The sequence below is a fragment of the Pomacea canaliculata genome, linkage group LG13 (assembly GCF_003073045.1).
Source record: "Pomacea canaliculata isolate SZHN2017 linkage group LG13, ASM307304v1, whole genome shotgun sequence".
Taxonomy (NCBI): Eukaryota; Metazoa; Mollusca; class Gastropoda; order Architaenioglossa; family Ampullariidae; genus Pomacea; species Pomacea canaliculata.
Genome location: NC_037602.1, coordinates 14,077,374 through 14,098,692, shown reverse-complemented (window position 1 = coordinate 14,098,692; position 21,319 = coordinate 14,077,374). Strand labels below are relative to the sequence as shown.

The following is a 21,319-nucleotide window of genomic DNA, read 5'->3' as shown; positions in this document are numbered from 1 at the left end:
GCATCTCACAGGAATCAAAATAAGTGGTAGTCATTTTGACAACAGTATACTTCTAACCTCATGAGGCAACACTCATGGCCATGACCATTTTGGTATTCAACCTTGTAACTGATCATTGGATAACGGTCATTGCAAGGTACCAGAAAATGTTAGTGATAATAAGACTTTCAGTTTAGTAACTCCGATGATGATTGTAAACCGGTATAAGTGGCGCTTTGGCTTCTTTCTTAATCTTGTATTCATTGTAATCCTAACGCTTTCCTCGCAAACACTTTATTTATGTTGCGGGCCAAATACTTTAGCCCCACAAAGTCTCCAAACAAAGGACGAGGTACATCCACCGTGAGGGCCGTCATAACCCGATCGAGTGTATTGATGTTTCAACAAACACAAACAGAATACAAATAAAAGATGTTTACTTAATCTTTTCAGGAAATTGCTCTGTCTGCAACATAAAACATAAACATAAGCTATGATTGGAACAGAAGCTGACTACAGTACATCCAATTCATTTACGCTTACAGTTCTGGACAAGTCTTGTAACGGTTTTAATGCCGTTCTGCAGCAGAGGAGGAGACATTTAGGTGAAATATTCTTCTCAGTTAATTTCTACGTTATTTCTGGTACTTCAGCTGGCATTTCAATGCTCGCTTTCGAATCTTCTATGATCCTTTCACATATTTCAAGTACTCAACTTTACGAAAAGCATTTGGTCTGAATGACAATTTGTGAGGGTCTATTGAACTTCTTTAAAACATAATTTTTCTTATCGCATATATTCCTTTATTATTGTCAGAGAGTAACACCTTAAATTAAAAAAAATACTTCATAAGAACACAATCCCGAAGATCATTTCAGCAAATCGTTCAGTTAAAGTTTCTAAACGTACAGGGCAGGCAGTTAATCACTTTAAAGTAACAGCTGTATCAAAACATAATCTTGACAAGTCAGTACTTAGTGTACATTTCAATGTTTTGTTTCCTCTAGGAAATCAGGGTTTTCAATTAATTTTGTTACTTAATTAATTTGCTGGTTTTCTGAGGACTGAACACAAATTGCGTTTTGCCAGCGAGACGTGACCACAGAAGATAAGAAGCTAATCAGTGTCTAGTGACTGGTCGTCTAGGTTACAGGAAATAAATCACCGTCTGTGCTCACACCAGACCCTCCGACGCACTCGGACAGCCGTGGGTCATGGGTCAGTAGAGATGTAGCGAGGTGACTGGGACTAATACAAGATCATCTCGATTTTCAGAACCTTCTATAACAATTTGTTTAAACTCAGTATGGTTTGTCTTCAGCGCAATATTCCCACTTGCTATACAAAACATTTTTATTAATTCCTGTCAGGAAATTCAAGAAATATGCCATGCGAATATAACATCAGACATTGGATGATACCTTTAATTAAAAAGACCAGAAACAAGTACCAGCTGAATGCCTTCTCAACATCATTTTTACCTTTTGTAAAATCAACGAAGATGGTCATGACACTGGTTTCGCAGTGTATGGAGACCAGTGAGACTTTTCTATAAGCTGATGGCTCACTCGCTGCAGTTCCGGGAAGTAATGTCTGTACAGTTTCATTTGAGAGTCTTTAGTAAGAAAAGCCTTACAATCCGCCATTCCTCCTACATCACCTAGATTCTGCTGGGTCAGCCCCCAGCATCATATGGAGGACTTGGCCACAAGTACACGGTGCTGGAGGCTGATGAGGTCACATGATGAAGTACTTCCCTTCTATTTCCTCCACACTCATCATTCCTTCACACTCCAGCGGACAGCCTGTTGTTACCAGGCGAGTCGAATGCTGCAAGAAGCTGGCATCACTGTCGTCCAGACTGATGACCATGGATCTGAAGAGGGTAGACGAACATAATATTCCAGCTAAACTTATACAGATGTGTAACTTAAGCTAAACTTATAAAGTAGTTAAAATTATGCAAAGTGGAACTGCAGACAAAATTATATGTAAATGGATCCTCCAGCTAGAATTCTAAGTAAATTAAATTTCGTCTTTTCGTAATTGTTATCTATATTTTTTCTTACTTCTTTTCGTCTGTATTCTGTTTCTTTATCTTTGTTCTTTTTTTTACTTTCCCCTGTAAAAAAAAAGCTATATTTTTTCCCATTTTTAACTACAATTCGCGAAAATGATAAAATTCAACAGCATTAACAATTTACCAATGTCTCTGGTGATTGTACATTAGACGGAAACCACTTCATAATACTTAATAATTTGGAAGTCTTTCGTACCACGTAAGTATTTGGAGAGTGATCATTCAAATCATTATAATAACATAGAAATTGCACGAAGTTTGTGCTAAATATAATAAAAATTAACAACAAATTCAGTCATTTATTTTTATCTCCTTAAACATTTAGTCGCTGTATTAATTTACTCTAATGTTCCTATTTTAATCAAATAATAATTATAGTCTAATACCAATCATGCTTAATGACTGAAGCTAGAGAAAGTGGATAGCCAAGTGAGAAGAACATCCTCTGCGAAAAATTTCGAGCATTGTCCGGTTCGATTTCCGTGTGGCGCAGCGCTGTTCTGGGAGTTTTACTGCTGCTGAGTGGGCACCTGAACGTTTAAATGGGTTGAAAAGTTAAAAACCCATCTTGGTCATCAGTCTGCTTCTTTCGAGCTGCTGAAGTGTCAAATCTCCGAAGTGCCCCAAGTCCCATTGTACTGGCAAATGTCTAGGCAAACAGGTTTCGGTTTCACATGTTGAGCAAACATTTGCTCCTAAGCACAAAGCTTTGCCAAACATTTGATGACATTTTTTCCAGCTGAGACGGGCGTGCTGCATTCTGACATGCAAATACGAGTCTTTTGGAGCAGAAAATTGCTACAAGTCTAAGATCAAATAGAAAAAAAAATGATGTTTTCGCCCACCGACCTCACAAGGATACCTTTCTCTTCTTCCTGCCATCTCACATTCTCGACATCCGCTTTCTTGCGCGTGGAGGTTATAGAAATGCCAATCGAGTGATACCATTTTTTGGTGTTTTGATATTTGCCACACTGCACGCTCCCTGCTCTTCTCATGGACATCAGTACAAAAACGACAGTCACTTCCGTTCTTGCGAGGTGAGATGTTGCTGGAGCCCTGGTGGTGTTGTCATGTGGTGGAGGCAGGTCATCTATGCTGCAACTGAGTTTTCTGCTTTTTTTCTTAAATAAGTTTCTTTTCTTTTTTTTTTTCTTTTTTTTTTTTTTTTTTGCGAGATAGACAAGTCGGAGACAAGTCATTTGGCGACCCATGGGTACTGGTTAAATAACTGTGGAGTACATGGACATAGAATGGAGAACCGATCGTGTTTGAACTTGTGACTATATACTGATTAAAGGGTTAAGATTTTCTGATATCAATATTTTTCTAACAATCGTATAATTATGCTATCGAAAAGTTAAATTTCCCACTATTCTTCAGAACACATTTTACACAAAAAGTGAATGCTAAAGTGATTTTGTTTTCACTTTCCCAGTAGAGAGAAAGTTGAAGGTTGTGATCAGAACACTGACAACATTTAAAGGGGGAATTTTTTTTTTTTCTTTGTAAAAAGCATTCAATGGATCAATGGAGAAGACAGTGTGTAATATATTTCTCCATAGAGCCATGACAGGGACCGAGAGTGGTAAACATCTATTACAAATGTAACTTATGCAGGCAAACAGATTTAGTGTTTAATGTTTCTCCAGAGAAGACCTGTCCTGACTACCACGTTCTGGATTAATTATAGATTAATTAATTATAGATAACTAGCCATGCATGCGTGTGGGAGTACTTGAGTGAATGACTGTGACTGTGTGTGTGTGTGTGCGCGTGCTAGAGAGCACGTGTGGCTCTGAGAAAGAAGAAAATAACGAATGAAAGAGAAAGAAAGAAAATGTTTGTAAAAGAGGAAAGCAAATTTTTCTCAATCTTCAACTTTTGAATAATACGTCTGATCACTTTGTGTTAGCCACAGCCAGTGGTGTCTCTGGAGTTTCCTGGTTAATGATTAGTGTCGCCATCTAGACGTTTCTATTGCCTTCTCAAAGTGTCCCAGTCACTTTTAATTATGGATGTCTCGTTGTCCTTTTCACAAAACTGTGGGAAGGATGTGCTCGGTATCTTTCTTACAGAACTCAAGTTTAGAGTTTAGGCTCAGGAGACTTATAAACATGAAGTTGAACTTTCAATCATTGGCTGGGGGGAGGGCATCGTGACTTTTATGGGTCAAAGCGACCCGTGAAGAGTAAGCTGGGGGTAAAGGTCAAAGCCAGAGGAACTGTACATGAACTCCTCCCCTCCCCCTAGATGTCGCGCTGGTTTCCAAGGTTCACTGGCTGCCGACTCTCAGCTCCGTCCAAACTAGTGCCACCCCACTATCTCTGAGTACATCCACCTGAAAATGCCTCGATGTCTGTGTCAATGGCAGTGTCAATGGCAGGCCAGTGTCAGAAGGTGGTCCTGTCATTCTGTATCTACTGAGCGGGGCAGTAAGCTTCATTTAAAGAAAAGAATGTGTGAAGAAAGTGAAAAAAGAGACTTCATGAGCTACTTCTGTTTCTGTCAACATTCTTGTGGTGGGTTTCTCTTGCTTGCTGCCACCTCATCTTTGATGACGGGTGTGTTACGCCTGTGCTTGTCAGGCCTGTGAGCCTCTCTCTGGCCAAGACTTCACATGTGAGCTGCTGGAATAGAAGAAGATATTTCTTCCCCCACAGCAGCAATATATTAGAGACCACAGGCCGCCCTCTGTCACGTGAAGTGGAGTTGTTTCTGCCTCCGCACGTAGCCTGCTACCCGTGGACATGGGGTGGCCGTGCTTACAGCTAAGCGAAACATTTTAGTTCACTGAACAGAAATGATTAGATTGTGTGTGTGTGAGCTTTGTGTCCATCAGAGCAGTTAACGTAAGTGGTTTACCGTGTCTAGGGCACAGCATGCGGAAGGCAGAGTCCAACCCCTTATTCCGCTGGTTTCTTCCTCCCCCGATAAATCAAGTAGCCCTTCCTAGCCCCATCCCCACCCCTTATAAATACCTCCAATTAACCAGGTACCCATTTCTGCTGGGTAGCTAATTGGTGGGAGGGTTGAAGAGGTACCCTGTCACAGGTGTGAGCAGGCATCAAACAAGGGAAGTTTAATATCACGCATGGCTCAGTACCTACTGGATTTAATGGGAGATAAGTGTGTATCAAAGGGAGACAATTATAGTGTGTATCAAAGGGAGACAATGCTAGTGTTTATGATAGGGAGTCACACGTCTGGTGATCACACTACCATAGGTGTATGTTTTAAACATATTTTTCTTATCGTGGACGGGCGTCCAATCCTAATGGAGATAATTTCTGTCGTCATGGTTGAAGTCCCTCATCCAGTCCAAAACAACTAACATGTAACAACCTGACGGCCCAAGGCAAGCTTTGTGATTTGTTTAAAGAATGTGCAATAATTGCAGTGTGTGTGAGCTAGAAGTGAAGTTCACCTCCTCAGTGAGGAGTGTTTACAGTTTGGATATGAAGGCTTTCAAAGAAGAAGGTATATGTGAATCGCTTCCAACTGAGATCCATCAGCTCATTAACCACGTGGTTATGGAGTCTCCTCAAGGCGTGAAGTGCAGATTATTTCCAACCGAGAACCATCAGCGCGGGACTTCGATTATCCAAAAATACCTTTGAGCTCCTGTTGAATTGTTTTAACAGAACATATCAACACTTTCTTTTTTTCCCTACATGTTTTCTTCTTGCTTAGTGCGGCTGAATTCGTTTTAGCAAACTGCTTTCTCTGGCTGTTAATGCTAATGAAGTTTTTGAGTTTTTGTTTGTGTGTTTTTTGTTTGTTTGTGTTGGTTTTGTTTTGTTTTTTTGTTTTTTTGTTTTTTGTTTGTTTTTGTTTTTTGGGGTTTTTTTTGTGCAAAATTAAACGAATTTCAGAATGTGGTCGACTGGGTATATAGAACCATCTTAAAAAAAAAAATAGCAAGGGTATAACCCCTTGTTTTCCCCCCTCTCTCTCTCATTTATAAACTCACTCCTGAATGTTAAAAATTGCTGCCGCCGTAGTCCTGGTGTTGTTGTCTTCCCAGTGGATTGCAATGTTTTCTCGAGATGCACGCCAACAGACATCACAGACATAGGTGAGCAACACTCACGCCAGGATTGTACCTACATACCTTTACACTGTCAAGGCTACAGCCAATGGGAGAGTCGGAACCAAATGTTAAATGCATGAATGTGGACAGTAAATCATATCTGATGTACGGGTGTCGCTCGATAACGGGGTATTCACCGTTTGGGGAACTAGTATTTTGAACTGCACTAGACTCAGTGAAAAATGAAATTGCACCCGCCAGACACCAAAAGCTATTGAATGCTTGTCCAACAAATGCTGGGACATCCGTCCGCGAGACCCTTGGCGATTTGAAAAGAAGAACTCGATCTGTCAAGGAACTTGAAATTTTCTCTTTACCAGAGTGAAGAATATACCGCCATACTTTGAGTTTCGCGAATCTGAGTCGTTATCATCTAACAAAGATTGAAAGAAACGTAAGGGAAGCAAAAGCAGACAGACAGGCAGGCTTGAGGCCGAAGGGTGGTTGAGGGGGGAAGAATAAATCAGTGAATCAAAGCCCTTTCACATCTCCGCGCCCGATTCAGCAAAAATATTGATGATGCCGTTGAGAACACGAACGTTTCGTGCGGACCGTTGGTGGCGATTGAGGCCGACTCAGTCGACCGATCACAACACGAGTGCAGTAAACACGATTCAATAGTGCCATCAGTATGACCACGCCGCGTGCTTGAATTGAGTTAATGAATTTGTAAATAGTGGACCCCTGCCTCTCGTCAGAACTGGGCAAGGAGGGAGGAGGGAAGGAGGCCAAGTGTCAGACCTGGCCCTGACGGACGCCTTTCAAGTCTGTGACAAAAGTCTGCGAGCACAGGGCCAGACGCCACCTCTGGTTCTAGGGGTGGAACTGGCGGGTGTGGGGCAGGGTGGATCTGACCGTGCGTGCGGCTGTCTGCACGACAAGAAGCTTCTCTGGCCAGAGTCCAGCGCCACCACTGGACCCTTGCTTCACACGTCCACCTCTTTGAAAGTGTTTTTCCTTCCTGTCGCTGCAAACATTATCGCTTAACTGATGGTAAACAAGTAGCAATGCGCATATATTGTATACAGTGCACGTGCTTTTGTGCAGAGGTAAATACATTCTTAACAAAACATCTTTATTTCTTCTACACTTTTTTTCTTATAAATTAAAGAACACCCAAAGGAAACGCCTGTAACATGTCTGAAATATGATTTAGAGTTGTGAAATATGTTCTAACAAGGACACAAGGTCTACGTTTGGTGATATGTAAACATGAAAATGTATTCAAATATGTATTGTACGCGTTTTTATTTAATTTAAGCATGTTAGGACATAGTTCAACACTTAAAACATTGAGACCTGTGTGAGGATGTGCCGTTTTGGTAATAGAAAATTTTGCAGAAATGAATAATGCTAGGTTTAGATTGTTATTTTGTTCGTGTTTATGTGTGTGTGTGAGCGCGTAAGTGCGTATACGCGTGCGTTCATGCTTCTGTCTATGTAGACGTGTATGTGTGTGTGTGTGCATATTTGAGTTTGTATGTATGATTAGCTGTGCAAGAGCAGTCAGACGTATTTATAGGAGCTGCGACGTTTGCCATTCTTTCATCTCCCTCTGATGAACTACAATTGTCACCGCGTCGATCCTTCCCCTGTGCCAGGTGTCAGAAAATGAGAAAGAAATCACCTTACCCTTTCTTTCTGGTCAATTTCGCTGTGGAAATGGATATATATTCCTCACGGGTTCCACTCTCATCAGAGCGTGCGAGGGCGGGTCGGCGGGCGTTCGATCAGGTTCATGGTGCCACGGGCAGCCTGCCAGCGTCCTCCCCGCCACAGAGAACACGCCTGAAAAACATATTTTTCCGCGCGGAATCATGTCCAACGATCAAGGTTCTTCGCTGATTACGTGTCCGAAGAGAAGTGCTGTGATCTTGCATAGAAAGCAAGTTCCCCCTTCTTTGAATCTCTCTCACGTAGTTGGAAAGTGCTTCTCCACAAGACATACAAGATTAAAATTGCTTACTGCCCTCAGAACATGAACTTGAGAAATGTGGAGTCTGTGTACGTCCCTTGACGAATTTTTATTTGCATGTGTATGATATTTATGGTTAATTACTAATCATTAGATACCTTACTGTTAATCATCATCTTTGAGGCATAATCATTCCGGCCTCATGAACTTAAATATCTCGTCAGGTCCTAGACTTGCAGTTTAATCTCGAGAACGGAAGAGAAGTATTTACACAGGCTTGTGGGGAGGGGGAGTTTCTTGCATTGAAATTTACCCAATATTTAGAAAACAGTGCACCACACTAGTCTTTCGAATGCTACTGTTCGTCTTACCCACTTTAGAAAAGAACTAACTTTGTCTAAATATGTTTTCGTGAGAATTCATTGAATACATAGTATCCTTCTTTTGACCAAAGTCGGAAGAACAGACCCAGAAAGCTTCTAACGTTTATCTCTGTCAGTTATTTCATTTATTACCCAGTTAATTAGTGTACATAAATATTCAAGCCATTTGTGTCATCTGTTTGTAGTGGCCGTGTGTCACCTCTCTTGTCTGTCTTTGACACATGCCACGTAGTACAATATTATCGTCTGACATCTGAGCCTGGAGACAGAAGACAGATGATTGTGTAAACACTGATGTGGACGAGTGTTTTAGACCCGACCACTCTTTCTAAAACAGATCAACAAAGATAATTTGGAGCTTTGAAGGCTTAGCGTGGGAGGAACGAACCCCGAGTAGATGAGAAAGTGTTCACTGTGTTCCGGAACTCAGCTAATCTCACACTTGCAGCCTCGGGCTGCTTCTGAAGATCATTGGCAAGAGCCAGACCCTCCAGGGTACAGACGGTTGCGATAAATAATTGTCAGAAAGACCAGAGAACTTTAAGAATTTTTTTTTACCTTTTTCGCCAGACATCAAAATGCATGACTGTACATACGTCTGGGGGCTAAGTCAGCTGGAGGACTTTCTGGTGAATACAGTCCCGGCAATGGCCTCCAGTCTGGCTTTTCTGATAGCATGACTTGCAGGCATTTATCTTGAAACCTTGTCTTACTTTGCATTTGTAAATGAAGGAAACGACTGCAGCTGCCAGTTCACCCTGACACTTTGCGGCCCACAGCTTGTCGTCTGCCTCTTTCCTTTCTCAGGAATTTCACTTGCAAGATGCTGAACTTTTTCGTCTTTTGCTGCTTTGCTCTTCGCTCGTCAGGCCGCGCCTCTTGTTCGTTAAACTTAGCATCATACTTTCTTTATTTATTAACCTATTTCTCTCCTTTTCTTCTTTTCATTTTTCTTCTTACACTTCTTCAAAGATGAAAAAAACTAATCACGTTCGTGCGTGCGTGTGTGTGTGTGAGAGAGAGAGGCCTGGGTATTTACGAGCTCAAAATACTTATTCTCACAGACAACACGGAGTAGGGCCATGTGCTCTACTGCTTGTTATTTTTAATTAATTTAGAACTTTTGATGTCCTCAATTTATTTTGTTAACACTGTCCACCTGTTCTTCAAAACAACTCGCACACCGTCACACACTTACATTCGTACACACGCATACACACACGCACACACACCCCCCCACACACTCACACACACCCACACTCACACACATACACTTATGCATGCAGGCACACCGATCTCTCGAGCTAACGCACGCGCAAACAATATCCGCGCCTTCTGGAACTTTCGTGACCGACTGTTTCATGTCGTCGTTTTTCTCATCGGCTCTGGAGAGGATTCAAGTATTGATTGGTGGACGACAGCAAGATTCGGCCCCCGACACCCTGTTGCCACCCCAGTCCGCCCTCATTCGCCGTGGGGTCGCTCCCAAGCCAGTGGCCTCAGGATGTCCGATGAAACACATCAGCTTGGGTCGTCACACACCCTGATGAGGTGTATATATATATACGTACACATAACAATCTCTAAACAGATAAAAAGTCCCCTAGCAGCAATAAGTTTCACTCCTGTCATTCACGGCATCTGTGGCACACCCAGCGTATTTTCTTTATTGGTAAACAAAGCTGTAAGCAAGAGCTTTCCTATATGCTAAGATATTTTTAAGAGAAAAAAATACCTCTATGTTTATTAATCTCGATCTTACATTAATCAGAATCAGTCCTACGTTTTCGTTGCACCCAAATATCCAGCTAGGATTGTCCTCTTTAAACAGCCTTGGGGAAAGGTGAAGACAAAAGGACATAAAAGATGCAAAGTTTTTACTGATAACATTTTGTGAAAGAAAAATTTTCTCACTCCATACAATAAAGCTAAAGTAGGAAAGGTAAGTATCGTTTATTAGTTTATAAATTAGTATGTTTTATGACGCTAGTGACATTTATCATTAACACAACTTTTTGCGAATCTCAACATGATTTTTATTTTCCTTTACTTAGTTTACTGTACCATAGAAGCCATCTTATCTCCATAAACATTTAGACTGCGGGCTCCAGTTTATTCCAGCAAAGGGAGAAGTCAGAACATTAGCAGGACTAAGCGACCCGATAACACGTGATATATGTGTTGGGATATACAGGGTGGGACTTGTCGCAGCAAGAAAGGGATGGCATCACTGGCTCATGAATACCCGATAATACCATCTGATGTGGCAGCTGAGGAGGGGGCGCACAGATGAAGGCGCCTGTCCAATAACTGACCCGAGTAGTGAAGATTTATCATTCTGCACCCAGGCCAGTACACAGCTCCAGAACCTTCTCTGACTGCAGAATGTCACGGAGTGTGTGCCAGCCTGTACCTTGAGTGAGACCCTGGGACATGTGATGGTGCATGCAGGCAGAGATAAATCATAGGAGTGTGACAGTCTCTTTCATTTTATATTTCCCATATTTTTACCAGTACATAAATATTAGAGAAACATCCAATGTCGGACCTATTGTAAGAAATTAAAGCTGGCATTTTCTAATGTAATAAAAATAATCAGTTAATGGCAAAAAAGACTTGTGCTTTTTTTTTGAAACTTTTCTCCACGGAGAAGGGAAAACTGAGTCTCGTCCTTCGAACTAACCCTGGGAGCAAAGTTGAAGAAAACAACACCTGTTCCCGAAACAGTCTAGCAAGTGAACGCTGTGCATTGTGGGAAAAGCTTACGAGTTTCCAGGGAAACGTGTGTAAACAAGGTGCGGGGAGGTGGTCATTCACACCACAAACACAGAAAGCGTGAAGCACGTGCACAGAAGCTGATCTCAGACAAGTCTTGACGAGGGCTACAAACAGGAGATGTCTGTGTGAGTTCCGTTCTTCAAGAAACTTTTTTTTTCTTTGAGAAAGAAAGTACACAAAGAATGGCTCGGAAAAAGATAAAAAATAAAAGAAGGGGAAGACGAATTGGCAAACGACTGGCGGAATGCGGGGGTGGGGAGGAAATAAGGAAGAGAAGGGAAGGTGCGGAAATAATTTACTGAATGGCAGGAGGTGAAAGTAGAGACAAAGTTGGAACACACCTTTCTTTGCTAGACTGGGCTCTGATACCGGGTTTGGGGTCTGGTGATGTTGTCATTCTTTTTTTTCCTCCTCATCCTCCATCAAAAACTTTAAAAGTTGGTGTACCATCTTGACTTTTGTTCTTTAAGGGTATTGGGAAAAGATTCCCAAGTAAGAGAATGAGAGTTCTAGCCGTCCTCGACATTCAACAACAGGCGTTTGCAGAAAAAAAACCATGAAGCATTTCACCATTGGCAGTTGTTGAAATGTACTCACTATAAACATGTGTTTACACACGAAAAGCATATTTATTTTTTGGCTTTAAAAGCCGTGATCAATTTTAATCCTTTACTGACAAATCATTTACTTAAAATCCATGAACATCTACTTTGAGGAGCAAACCAAAAATATTCTATATTTCATTATAAATCATCAATAATAAGACATAACACTTCTTTCTTATACTGAAAAAAGAATATCCATGTCAATATGTTGCGCCTCAATGGGGACAGCGACAATCATTGCACACCCCATAATTAAAAGATTTACGAAATATCACAGTCCTGTCTGTTAAAGCATATTGTAGATCATTACTGTTTCTGTCACATGGATGTATGTCTGAGCTTTATGATCATATCATATCGTATTTATAGAAACCAGCTGTATCGAAAGTAGTTTGTCACTGCGATGCGAGGTCGTTGTTATCGGATTTCGCGGTGTCAGAATGAGAAAGCGCCCCCACCTAACGACACGCAAACCAGACAACCAGTGCTCAAGGGAGGTTACGCGTAATTACCACTCGTGGGAGATCGCCCCAAAAATATTCACAATTTCACGCCATCCTTCACTGCAAAAACAACTTCTTGCTGGCCTCTTGTCGATCTCCGCAGTACACAACGAAATGTCCTCGCGAAAAGTGGTTTAATAAAACCGGAAATGACGTGTCCCACAGCACGCAGGCGCCAGGCAGAGTAGGTCCTGGACGAGCTAATGACATTAATCGGAACATGGAGGACATTTCCCATGAGCCTCGACAAACGCAATCAACGTTTTAAGCCCCACCCCTCCGGCGCTGAGGTTTACAATCTTATTTCATCCCACCGCCAGGGCGGACTCTCGAGTCGTGGGTGTGTGACAGAACTAATTCCAGAAATGGTGGAGTCACTGGGACGTGTCAGGTGTAGGTCAGGTCAGTGACACCACAGGATTCGTTATTCGATCATTGCCAACGTCAGTTATGCCGCATCTTCCATGTCACAAAGCACCACGAGGACCCTGGGCCTGATGGAAGAAGACGCCATTCTACAGACACTACTCCACACAGTCGTATTTTTAGGGACAGCAGATTTTCTTCCACCGATCCGCATTCAATAGAAACCGAACGTTGGATTTTTTTTTAATTTTTTGAAGAAAGCGATCGTTTCTGTGAAAAATAAAAGAAAAGACGGGGAATATTTCATCAATCAACAGGAAGCTTTAAATGAAATCCTAAAACCATAGGCAGGGACGTTAACTCGTCTTGGCTGGAGAACAGTTCCATCAAAGTGAAGCTAATACGGCCTTAACTTCACACACAGCCACAAGAGACTGGAACTCAGATGAGATCGAAGAGCCTCCAGAAGTCAACAAAAGCAGCGAAGAACTCGGGTCCCGGTGTGTGGCCCCTGCACTGAGGGTCTCGTGCAGAAACTTCATCAGACAATTCGTCTGCGTGTTTCGTAGGTGACTGCGGTCTTCTGTAACAAAGTGTTTTTACCAGCAGAATGGAAGCAGCTGATGAACTGCAAACAGACGATTTATTCACGTGGCATTGAGGGTGGCTTACAAAGATATAATGGTATCATAATTTCCTTAATATTTTCTGGTCGAAAGAGAGGGGGAGTCTTCCACTGTGAAGCCATAACCTATTACAACTGAACTGACAATTAAACAATCTGAGTGAAAGCAATGCAAACTACGTGTTATAACAAATTTCTTACATCTAAATACATCCTGGACATTAAAACACACCTCGGACATTTGAACACACCCTCGACAATCATGGCATACCCGAGTCCTCGCGCACGAGTCAACGAGCCGGCCGTAACCGCCAGCCTCTTTGTTTCTCTCGTCTGCAGATCATCTGGAGGCGGGCGTCGGATCCAAACCCTCTGACCATCGGGCAACTGGTTTACGTCAACGACGACCGCTACTCCATCCACAGCGTGCCGCAGCGCAAGGAGTGGAACCTGCTCATCAGAAACGTGCAGCAGGCTGACGGCGGCGTGTACGAGTGTCAGATCAGCAGCCGCTACAAGCTCATCCACCACATCCTCCTCAGGGTCAACAGTAAGTGATGATGATTACTTCCCCAACATAAATACGGCAGTCTCTCCAATCTCGACGATGACGACGACAATGATAATGCATGATGATGATGATGATGATGATGATGATGATGATGATGATGATGAAGTCCCAAAGACTATCGCTTTTCGACTTCCATTAAGGCGGGTAATGGGCTTCACGAAGGGCCAGCCTGGGTCTCCGTCCATTAATTGTAGGTCAGAGTATAAGTATCCAGAGTAGCAAATTCGTCTAGTGCAGATCTTTATTTAAACTTAAATTTATCTCTTTAAAAATCAACATTGACAACAAGGTGCTTATTAACAGCGAGAATTCTATCAACTTTACAGCCACCCACACATGCACAAACTAAAGAGGTTTGTGATAACTTTTAATTCCCTAATCTGATTCAGCAGCCTGCTTGAAACTTTTTTTAAATATCTGTAAACGAAATTCATTTAAATGCTCGTCCTTGATGGAATCTCTAAGAAGAAATAAAAAAGAATAAAACCTGTAGGTAATTACTGAATGGGTTTAAAAATGTTACACGTAGGGCCCATCAGCGTGTTGCCAATAATTGAACTGTCCAGTTTTATTTTGTAAAGTTGAAATGCACACAGCTAGAGCTGGCAATTTTACGAAGTTTCAGTGAAATCCACCGAAATAGACAGACTTTTTGTATCTATTTATATGTTTAAAAAATGTCACAAAAATACTTTTACGTAACCTTGTGCTTAAAGAAGATAAGAAGAATTTGATGTTTTGGAAACAACTCATCTAACTACTGTACGATAACAAATTTTCGACAAAAATTCCTGTGGGGATAAAAAACAATTGTTTGTTCGGCTTGTCCAGACCTTGGTGTAAGCGTGTATTATTGCCTGCATTATCGTGACACCTTGCCAGTCTGGTCCTTGAGACTAGAGTGAAGTATTGGCTGACATGTTGTGGTAGCTAGCTCGCTGTCTCTCACATCTGCTGCAGAAAAACTTGCAAGTTGTCTTGGCGAGTCTGTCCTTCATGGTCGATATGTCAGAGTAGATGTTTCTAGTTTTGACCTCAGTTTATTGAGGCAACATTAGCAAGTCCTGGTCTGTATTCTCAGTCATTCTATTTGTTTTATCGATGGTTGTCGTCTAGGTGTCATCACAGACCTTACCAGCTGTGGCTTGGACTATTTTCTATCGCCATTCTTTTGATAGAATATAAACTGTTGTATTTGCATGGTTTGCAGACAGAAAGCGTTAGGGTGGAATACCTACAATCGTTGCTATCTGTTATGCTGAAAGTTGTAGAAATGTGTGCTTTATTCTCTAGTTTCCACATAGACAATCTCCAGTGAGAGCCATTGTTGTGAGGGTAAAGGTCATGATAATATTCTTAGCTTATAAACTGATTAATACATATCGCATCTTTCATGACAAAAATAACTACTAACCTTTTGTTTAACGTCTTCAACAGTCTGTTTCACAACAGTGACTCTAGAATAGTGTAAAATACTATTGTGCATTTTGAATGCTTTTGATTGGTGCTTTTGTTTGTCACGTGTCCAGTGACCATCCGGCCAGAGCGTGAGCATTATGACAACTTCAAGACAGGTATAAGGATTATTATTATAATTTTTAAGTCTTTTGTTGTTTAATCACTTGAAAGAGCTTGTGTGAGCTTCTGAACACTTAGAATGACAGTGTTAAGTAAACATAAAGTTGTTTCCTGCATACCAATGCTGCTACGGTTATGGGTGTTTCTACAAAACTCTGTAATAATTATGTTTCTAAAAACGTTTACTTCCATTCTGATAAAAGTATTGTTAATATGTATAATTTTATATACGAATATTTAAACGATTTTTGAAAAGTAATAAAGCGCAAAACTGGTTTAAGCATTACAACGGTTAATGAGCTAATTAGAATGTTTTACTGCCGATCTCACGCCAATTTTAATGTGATAAATATGAGCAAGCTTCCATCCATAGAACGGCCTTAAGAGATCAGTTTTCAATGACAAGTTTTAGTGAATCGTTTGCAAGAAATGCAGCTATGTCCATGGGTGCTGCTTCCGCATTGTCATTTCCACTGCATCCCTCGTCATCGTTTAGCTTTCATTGACTCCACCTTCACATCCCAAACTTTAGTCTCGAAGTGTTTTATTTCTCGGTAAACCCTTTCCTTGTATTTTCATGCATTTTCGGTCACACTTCTGAATCTGTTAAAGTAATATGTTATATTATTTATTAGCCTGTAGTGAATAGCTGTACTCTGTTTCGTGCATGCATTGTCTTATCGCATGTTTTATGAATTTATGTGATCCTCTTTGACCTTTGTGCTGCTTTTCTCTCTTGCTACCTTTCTTCAAATATTTTTGCAAGTGCCTTAAATTAATCTGCAGTACTTGTCAAAAAGTATTTTCTTTTCTTCCTTTTTATTCATTTTTAGTTGCATATGTGTATTATGATCTGCAAGGAATCTTCTATTTGTGTCCATTTCTTCCCACGAAATGCTCATCCATTTCCTAACCTTTAGCAGCAATAACATTGTCAGTGATGTCTCGTCATCATACAGTCCACCACAGATACTTTATTTTTCTTCACAGTTCAGTCCACACCTCGAGTCGAGAATGAACCAGGTAAGACAGAAATACACAAAGGTAACATTTTTGTGTCTTTTTTTACATTTTCATTTTCATAAATGTCAGTGCGGTCAGATTCTCATTCATACAAATTCTGAATAACGGTGATCGATGAAGACTGATACTGAATGATTGGTGATGAATGATGATTGATGGATGAACCTGGGCGAATAAAAGTGTGTGATCATCGATGATGTATTGATAAGTGATATACATGTATTGATGCATAATAGATATGTGATTGGTTATTGATTGATGAATGCTTACTTTCTGCTACTTCGCAGCCATCTTTATGTCCGGCACGAAGTTTGTGGAGAAAGGTGACTCCATACACCTGATCTGCAACGCCTCCGGTCAGAACTACCCGCCGGAGGACCTGGACTGGTTCAAGGATGGGGTGAAGATCACGGCGGACGGCATCCGGCAGATCACGGTGGACAAGTTCCGCGTGCAGTCCACCAAGACGCTGGTCAGCGTGCTGGACAAGAAGTACAGCGACATGGGCGACGCCGGCACCTACGTCTGTCGCAGCAGCAACATGGGCGTCACCAGCATGAAGGTTCACGTGCTCAACGGTGAGAAGATGATTTTGACGACGATGACGATGATGATCCGTTACTTACCCACACATGAAATATGAAATGAAGCATTGATTCTTTGAGCAGCCCTCCCACAGAAAGCAGTTGACATATGTTATTTTCCTACGAATCTGTTTTATCTTCTTTGATTTTTCTTGCTAACGTACCTCCGTAGATTATTCTAATTTGCATAACGTCCTCACTGTATATTGCCCTATCCTAACTATTCTCCCTGAAGTCTCAAATATATGTCTAAAGTATTTTGTCCATATTGTTCGCCACCACCACTCCCATCCTATCCCCTACACTGATTTCGTCTCTTTCACATACTCTACGTCTCTTTTTTTCTTTTTTTTCTTTTTTTTTGGTCTCAAGCTAACATCACGGAAAAGAAAAGTAAGGTCGGCGAGAAAAATGAGAAGTTGTAAGTTATAAGATGGCATTTAAGGACACGACTTTTACTGACTAACCAGATATGTCGCTAGGCTAGCTCTTGTTATCACTGACTGCTAGAGAACAATGGGACTACTGCATTCTATAAAATGAAGTTGCACACAAATATACTAATTCAAACTAATATACGAAATCAGCTGTGACAAATACTTTTGTTTTGTTTCAGCGGGGTCCACAAACGTAAGACGTGGTAAGTCCTTCCAGATTCATTGGCGATAGTTTGGAAACCTACTTTTAGAATTGTTAATAAAATTAAAATGCTGAAAGGTATTAAAAGAAAAAAAAAAAGCAAACAAACAACATGAGCAGCTCAACTGTGCCGTGGAACCATGACTAAAAGGTCATTGTACCGACATTTACAAAAACGTTGTACTAGTTTATTATCGTACTGAAGAATGCACCAGGAACTATGTGAGTCTCACAGGTGCTAACACTAAGCAACTATTCGGCAAGCACCATGAAAGCACATAGAGTATACTATAGACCTTTTATAAAACAGAATAGTGATCTATACACTTGTCATAATTATCAATAAATATTGACTTAATAAGCGAACATTGACTTACTGAACCGAAAATGAAACGAGCAGAGATATGAACATACAACAAATCATTGAGCTGAACTTATAATGATGAACTTAAATCTATGGACCGACAGCAGTCCAATGAACAGAATGTAGACCTTTGAACTTAAATAAAATGTTCTTATGAGTCAAACTACTTCTCGCATGATTCCTGGTGCTATCATTGTGAATTATGGATTATCATATTGATTATATTTTCCTTGATGTATTATCGTCGGTTGATTTTGCTTACAAATCATTTGGTACATCGCAATTTGATCGTGTATATTCTGTTCAGGGACTTCAGCTCTCAGTAACAATGGGACTTACGCTGGTTCAGGGCAAGGGATACAACCGTCCAACACCTTGTGGATTATTAGCCTGCTCTCCCTTTCCCTCAGCCAAACCTGCTGCTGCTGCTGCTGCGTGCACTGGCACATCAAGACATGACAGCACGACAACCTGCTGACAACACGTGACAATCACTATCTCATCAACGCCTAGGCATCAAGAACTGATGTTCGAATCACCATGGGACAGGACTGTGGCTGAAACACGACTCACGAGGACTCGGACACAAGAGCCTCATCGGAAAATTTTGGGCAACCGGAGTTCTGGGAACTCGCTAGGCGTGTGTTGTTTCACTGATAACATGAATTGTTGTATACACTGACAAGACCTCAAGCCGAGGTAACCATGACCTCAGACCGTTGTAACCAGGACCTCAAGCCCATGTAACCAAGACCATGCTGAGCATGACCATGTGTGTGGGAGCGTGCGCTATAAATTATGGATGAATGTGCGTACACACATGGGAGGAACCAACACATCATCATTGCTCAGTGCTGTGGGCGCCAGTCCCTTGTGGAAAAAGATCCCTTTAATCATCGAATCCATAACTCCGCACCCTTCTGGTGCGTTTGGCAAGACATGGTTTCTGATTGTCCGCAACCACGCACCACTGGTTTTCACCCTAGAAACAGGGTGCACTTTTCGATTTCTGTTACTGAAACCAAAGTTGACCCTGAGGACGGCAGGTTAACGACTGTGCTTGCTGCTTATTATCGACAGCTTGGCTTTTAATTGAAGTCTTCAACTCATTCTGATATTTGAAACTTGCTAGGAGCGAGACTGTTAAGCCAAAGGGACTAGACTTTGTTAGGTGACCTGAAGTCATGTGATGTCAACATGTCACCATCGTGTCTGGCAGAGTGTCTAGTAGGAAGCAAATTTATTTTCACATGACATGGAAGACCTTAGTGCAGTATACTATTTCCCAAACTCTGGGCCAATATCCCTTCTGTAATCAAAATATTTGCCTAAAAACGCCAACATAGATAGAAAACAACCCCTTACAGGTCTAACGTCAGGATTATACATATCTTCGGCTCATAAGTATTAAGGTTGTCAAGGGAACAGCGAGTGGGACAGATGTATTCATGTGATAATTATGTTACCAGCTGACAAACATGGCGTCACGAGTTTGTCCTCTGTGCAAGATGTTTAGAGATGTAACTTGAAAACGGAAGTGGGATATTTACTCAGTATTTGAGAAGTAATATATTTCATTCAGCTTCACCCAGTCATTAGAAAACAAATGTGCACCCTGCTTCACCTTTAAGGACAAAATCCATGTTCACATCCCTGAAGCTAACATTTCGCATCAAAGTAGGTTTCACGACTGACTTCAAATGTTCTGATTGGCAATGTGGAGAACACATAAAATAACTTGTACAGTTTTAAAACCTGCTCCAGACTAATGACTGTTAGGTATCCATGGCTACAGCTCTAAACCATGGGCCCGTTCCTGAAGTCCGTATTATGCGCTCCTCTCTGTGATAAAGTCAACATCTTGACACTACAGACAACAAGAGGCATCATCAATAGGAAGTGCCAAGTTCTGATGAAGCATGCTGTGGCTTTGACCATATTCACCAGATGCCAGGTCACTTGGTACAAAAGGTCAACAGCACGAACATTCCCATTTGCGTAGGCAGAGACCTTTCATCATGTTGTCTGTGAGATGTGAAGTCAGTACTGTATATAAAGACTGATGTATAACATTGTTTCCATGTACAGAGTGGACTACTTTGATGCTATCATTCGGCCATGACTCTGAGTATTGACACAGATGTGATGAGGAATTTCTCTTAAGTGTCACTTAGCTTCATCTTTGCAAATCACTAGTTATCTTTCCTTTTGAGTCTTTTCGTTTAATTATTTTTTCAAGATTCTTTAAAAAAGAAAACTCGTGTTGAGGTATCGTGTACATTTTTAGTATTTTACATACACGTAAAACGTTTATCCGTTTCTGCTGGTATTAGTATTTTAATAATATAATGTTAATGTTAATGACACATTGCAGCACAAACCATGAAAAAACAAGTGCTATTCAGATATATGAGTCATGTGCAGTTTTTGATAAAGAGCAAAATATAGTTCATCACTCCATGGTTTAGCTTATCTCCAGGTAATAAACAGTTTCATTTTCTGTGCTAACAGGTGTAAATGCAAATTATGAAAAATATATTCTAGTACTAATAATTTCTAACGATGCAGGCCACACAAGTGTGTGTGTGTGTGTGCGCGCGCGTAAGAGAAGTGGAGAAAGAGAGAGAGACTGGAAGAAACATGGCTGTGATCAGATATCAGCATAGAAATACAGAAACAAAGCCAGGAACTGCTGTGTATCTTCACGTTTGCAGGTCTGTCATGCTTAGATACGTCAGTTAGCAGTCCTGCCTAAAAGATCACTAGAGGCATTAGACATATCTCAGTTTGGTAATAGTAATAATCTTTTTTTCCTATTATAGAAGAATTCTTAATTGTATATAAAATTTTGATTTTCGAAGGATTTTTCAATGAATTTATAATATTTTTCACCTCTTAAAATAAATAATTATTGTCAATACAATAGGCAAAAGAAAAGGTTTAATCTGACATTCTTGTAGAACACTTGCAACTGTGTGAAAATACAATTTTAACTTGTTATCTCACCATCCGTTATTTCTCTAATCCTGCGTCTCACCACATTTTGTAACAAAGAGGATTTCTTCCACAGTTACCCCTAGTTAAGGACAATTTTACTTTGCCTGTTACGATGGCGGCGAGACCGCGAGACAGGACTGTATAGTAAGCTTCTTTCACGGGTTCCATGATAAACTTTACAACGAATCATTCTACTGCAAATCAGTGGTAGTAACCCACCTTCTCATTCAGGTAA

General features: G+C 41.0%; 1 protein-coding gene across 1 annotated transcript in view; it reads left to right on the top strand.

Moving 5' to 3' along the window:
- Positions 1-17,423, top strand: part of LOC112554073 (lachesin-like) — a 105,735-nt gene extending 88,312 nt beyond the window's left edge. The window contains exons 3-6 of the mRNA XM_025221664.1: positions 13,668-13,878; positions 15,429-15,473; positions 16,468-16,500; positions 16,788-17,423. Coding sequence (XP_025077449.1) covers positions 13,668-13,878; positions 15,429-15,473; positions 16,468-16,500; positions 16,788-17,143 — 645 coding nt within the window. The 3' untranslated portion in view covers positions 17,144-17,423. The remainder of the gene's footprint in view (positions 1-13,667; positions 13,879-15,428; positions 15,474-16,467; positions 16,501-16,787) is intronic.
- The last annotated feature ends 3,896 nt before the right edge of the window (positions 17,424-21,319 follow it).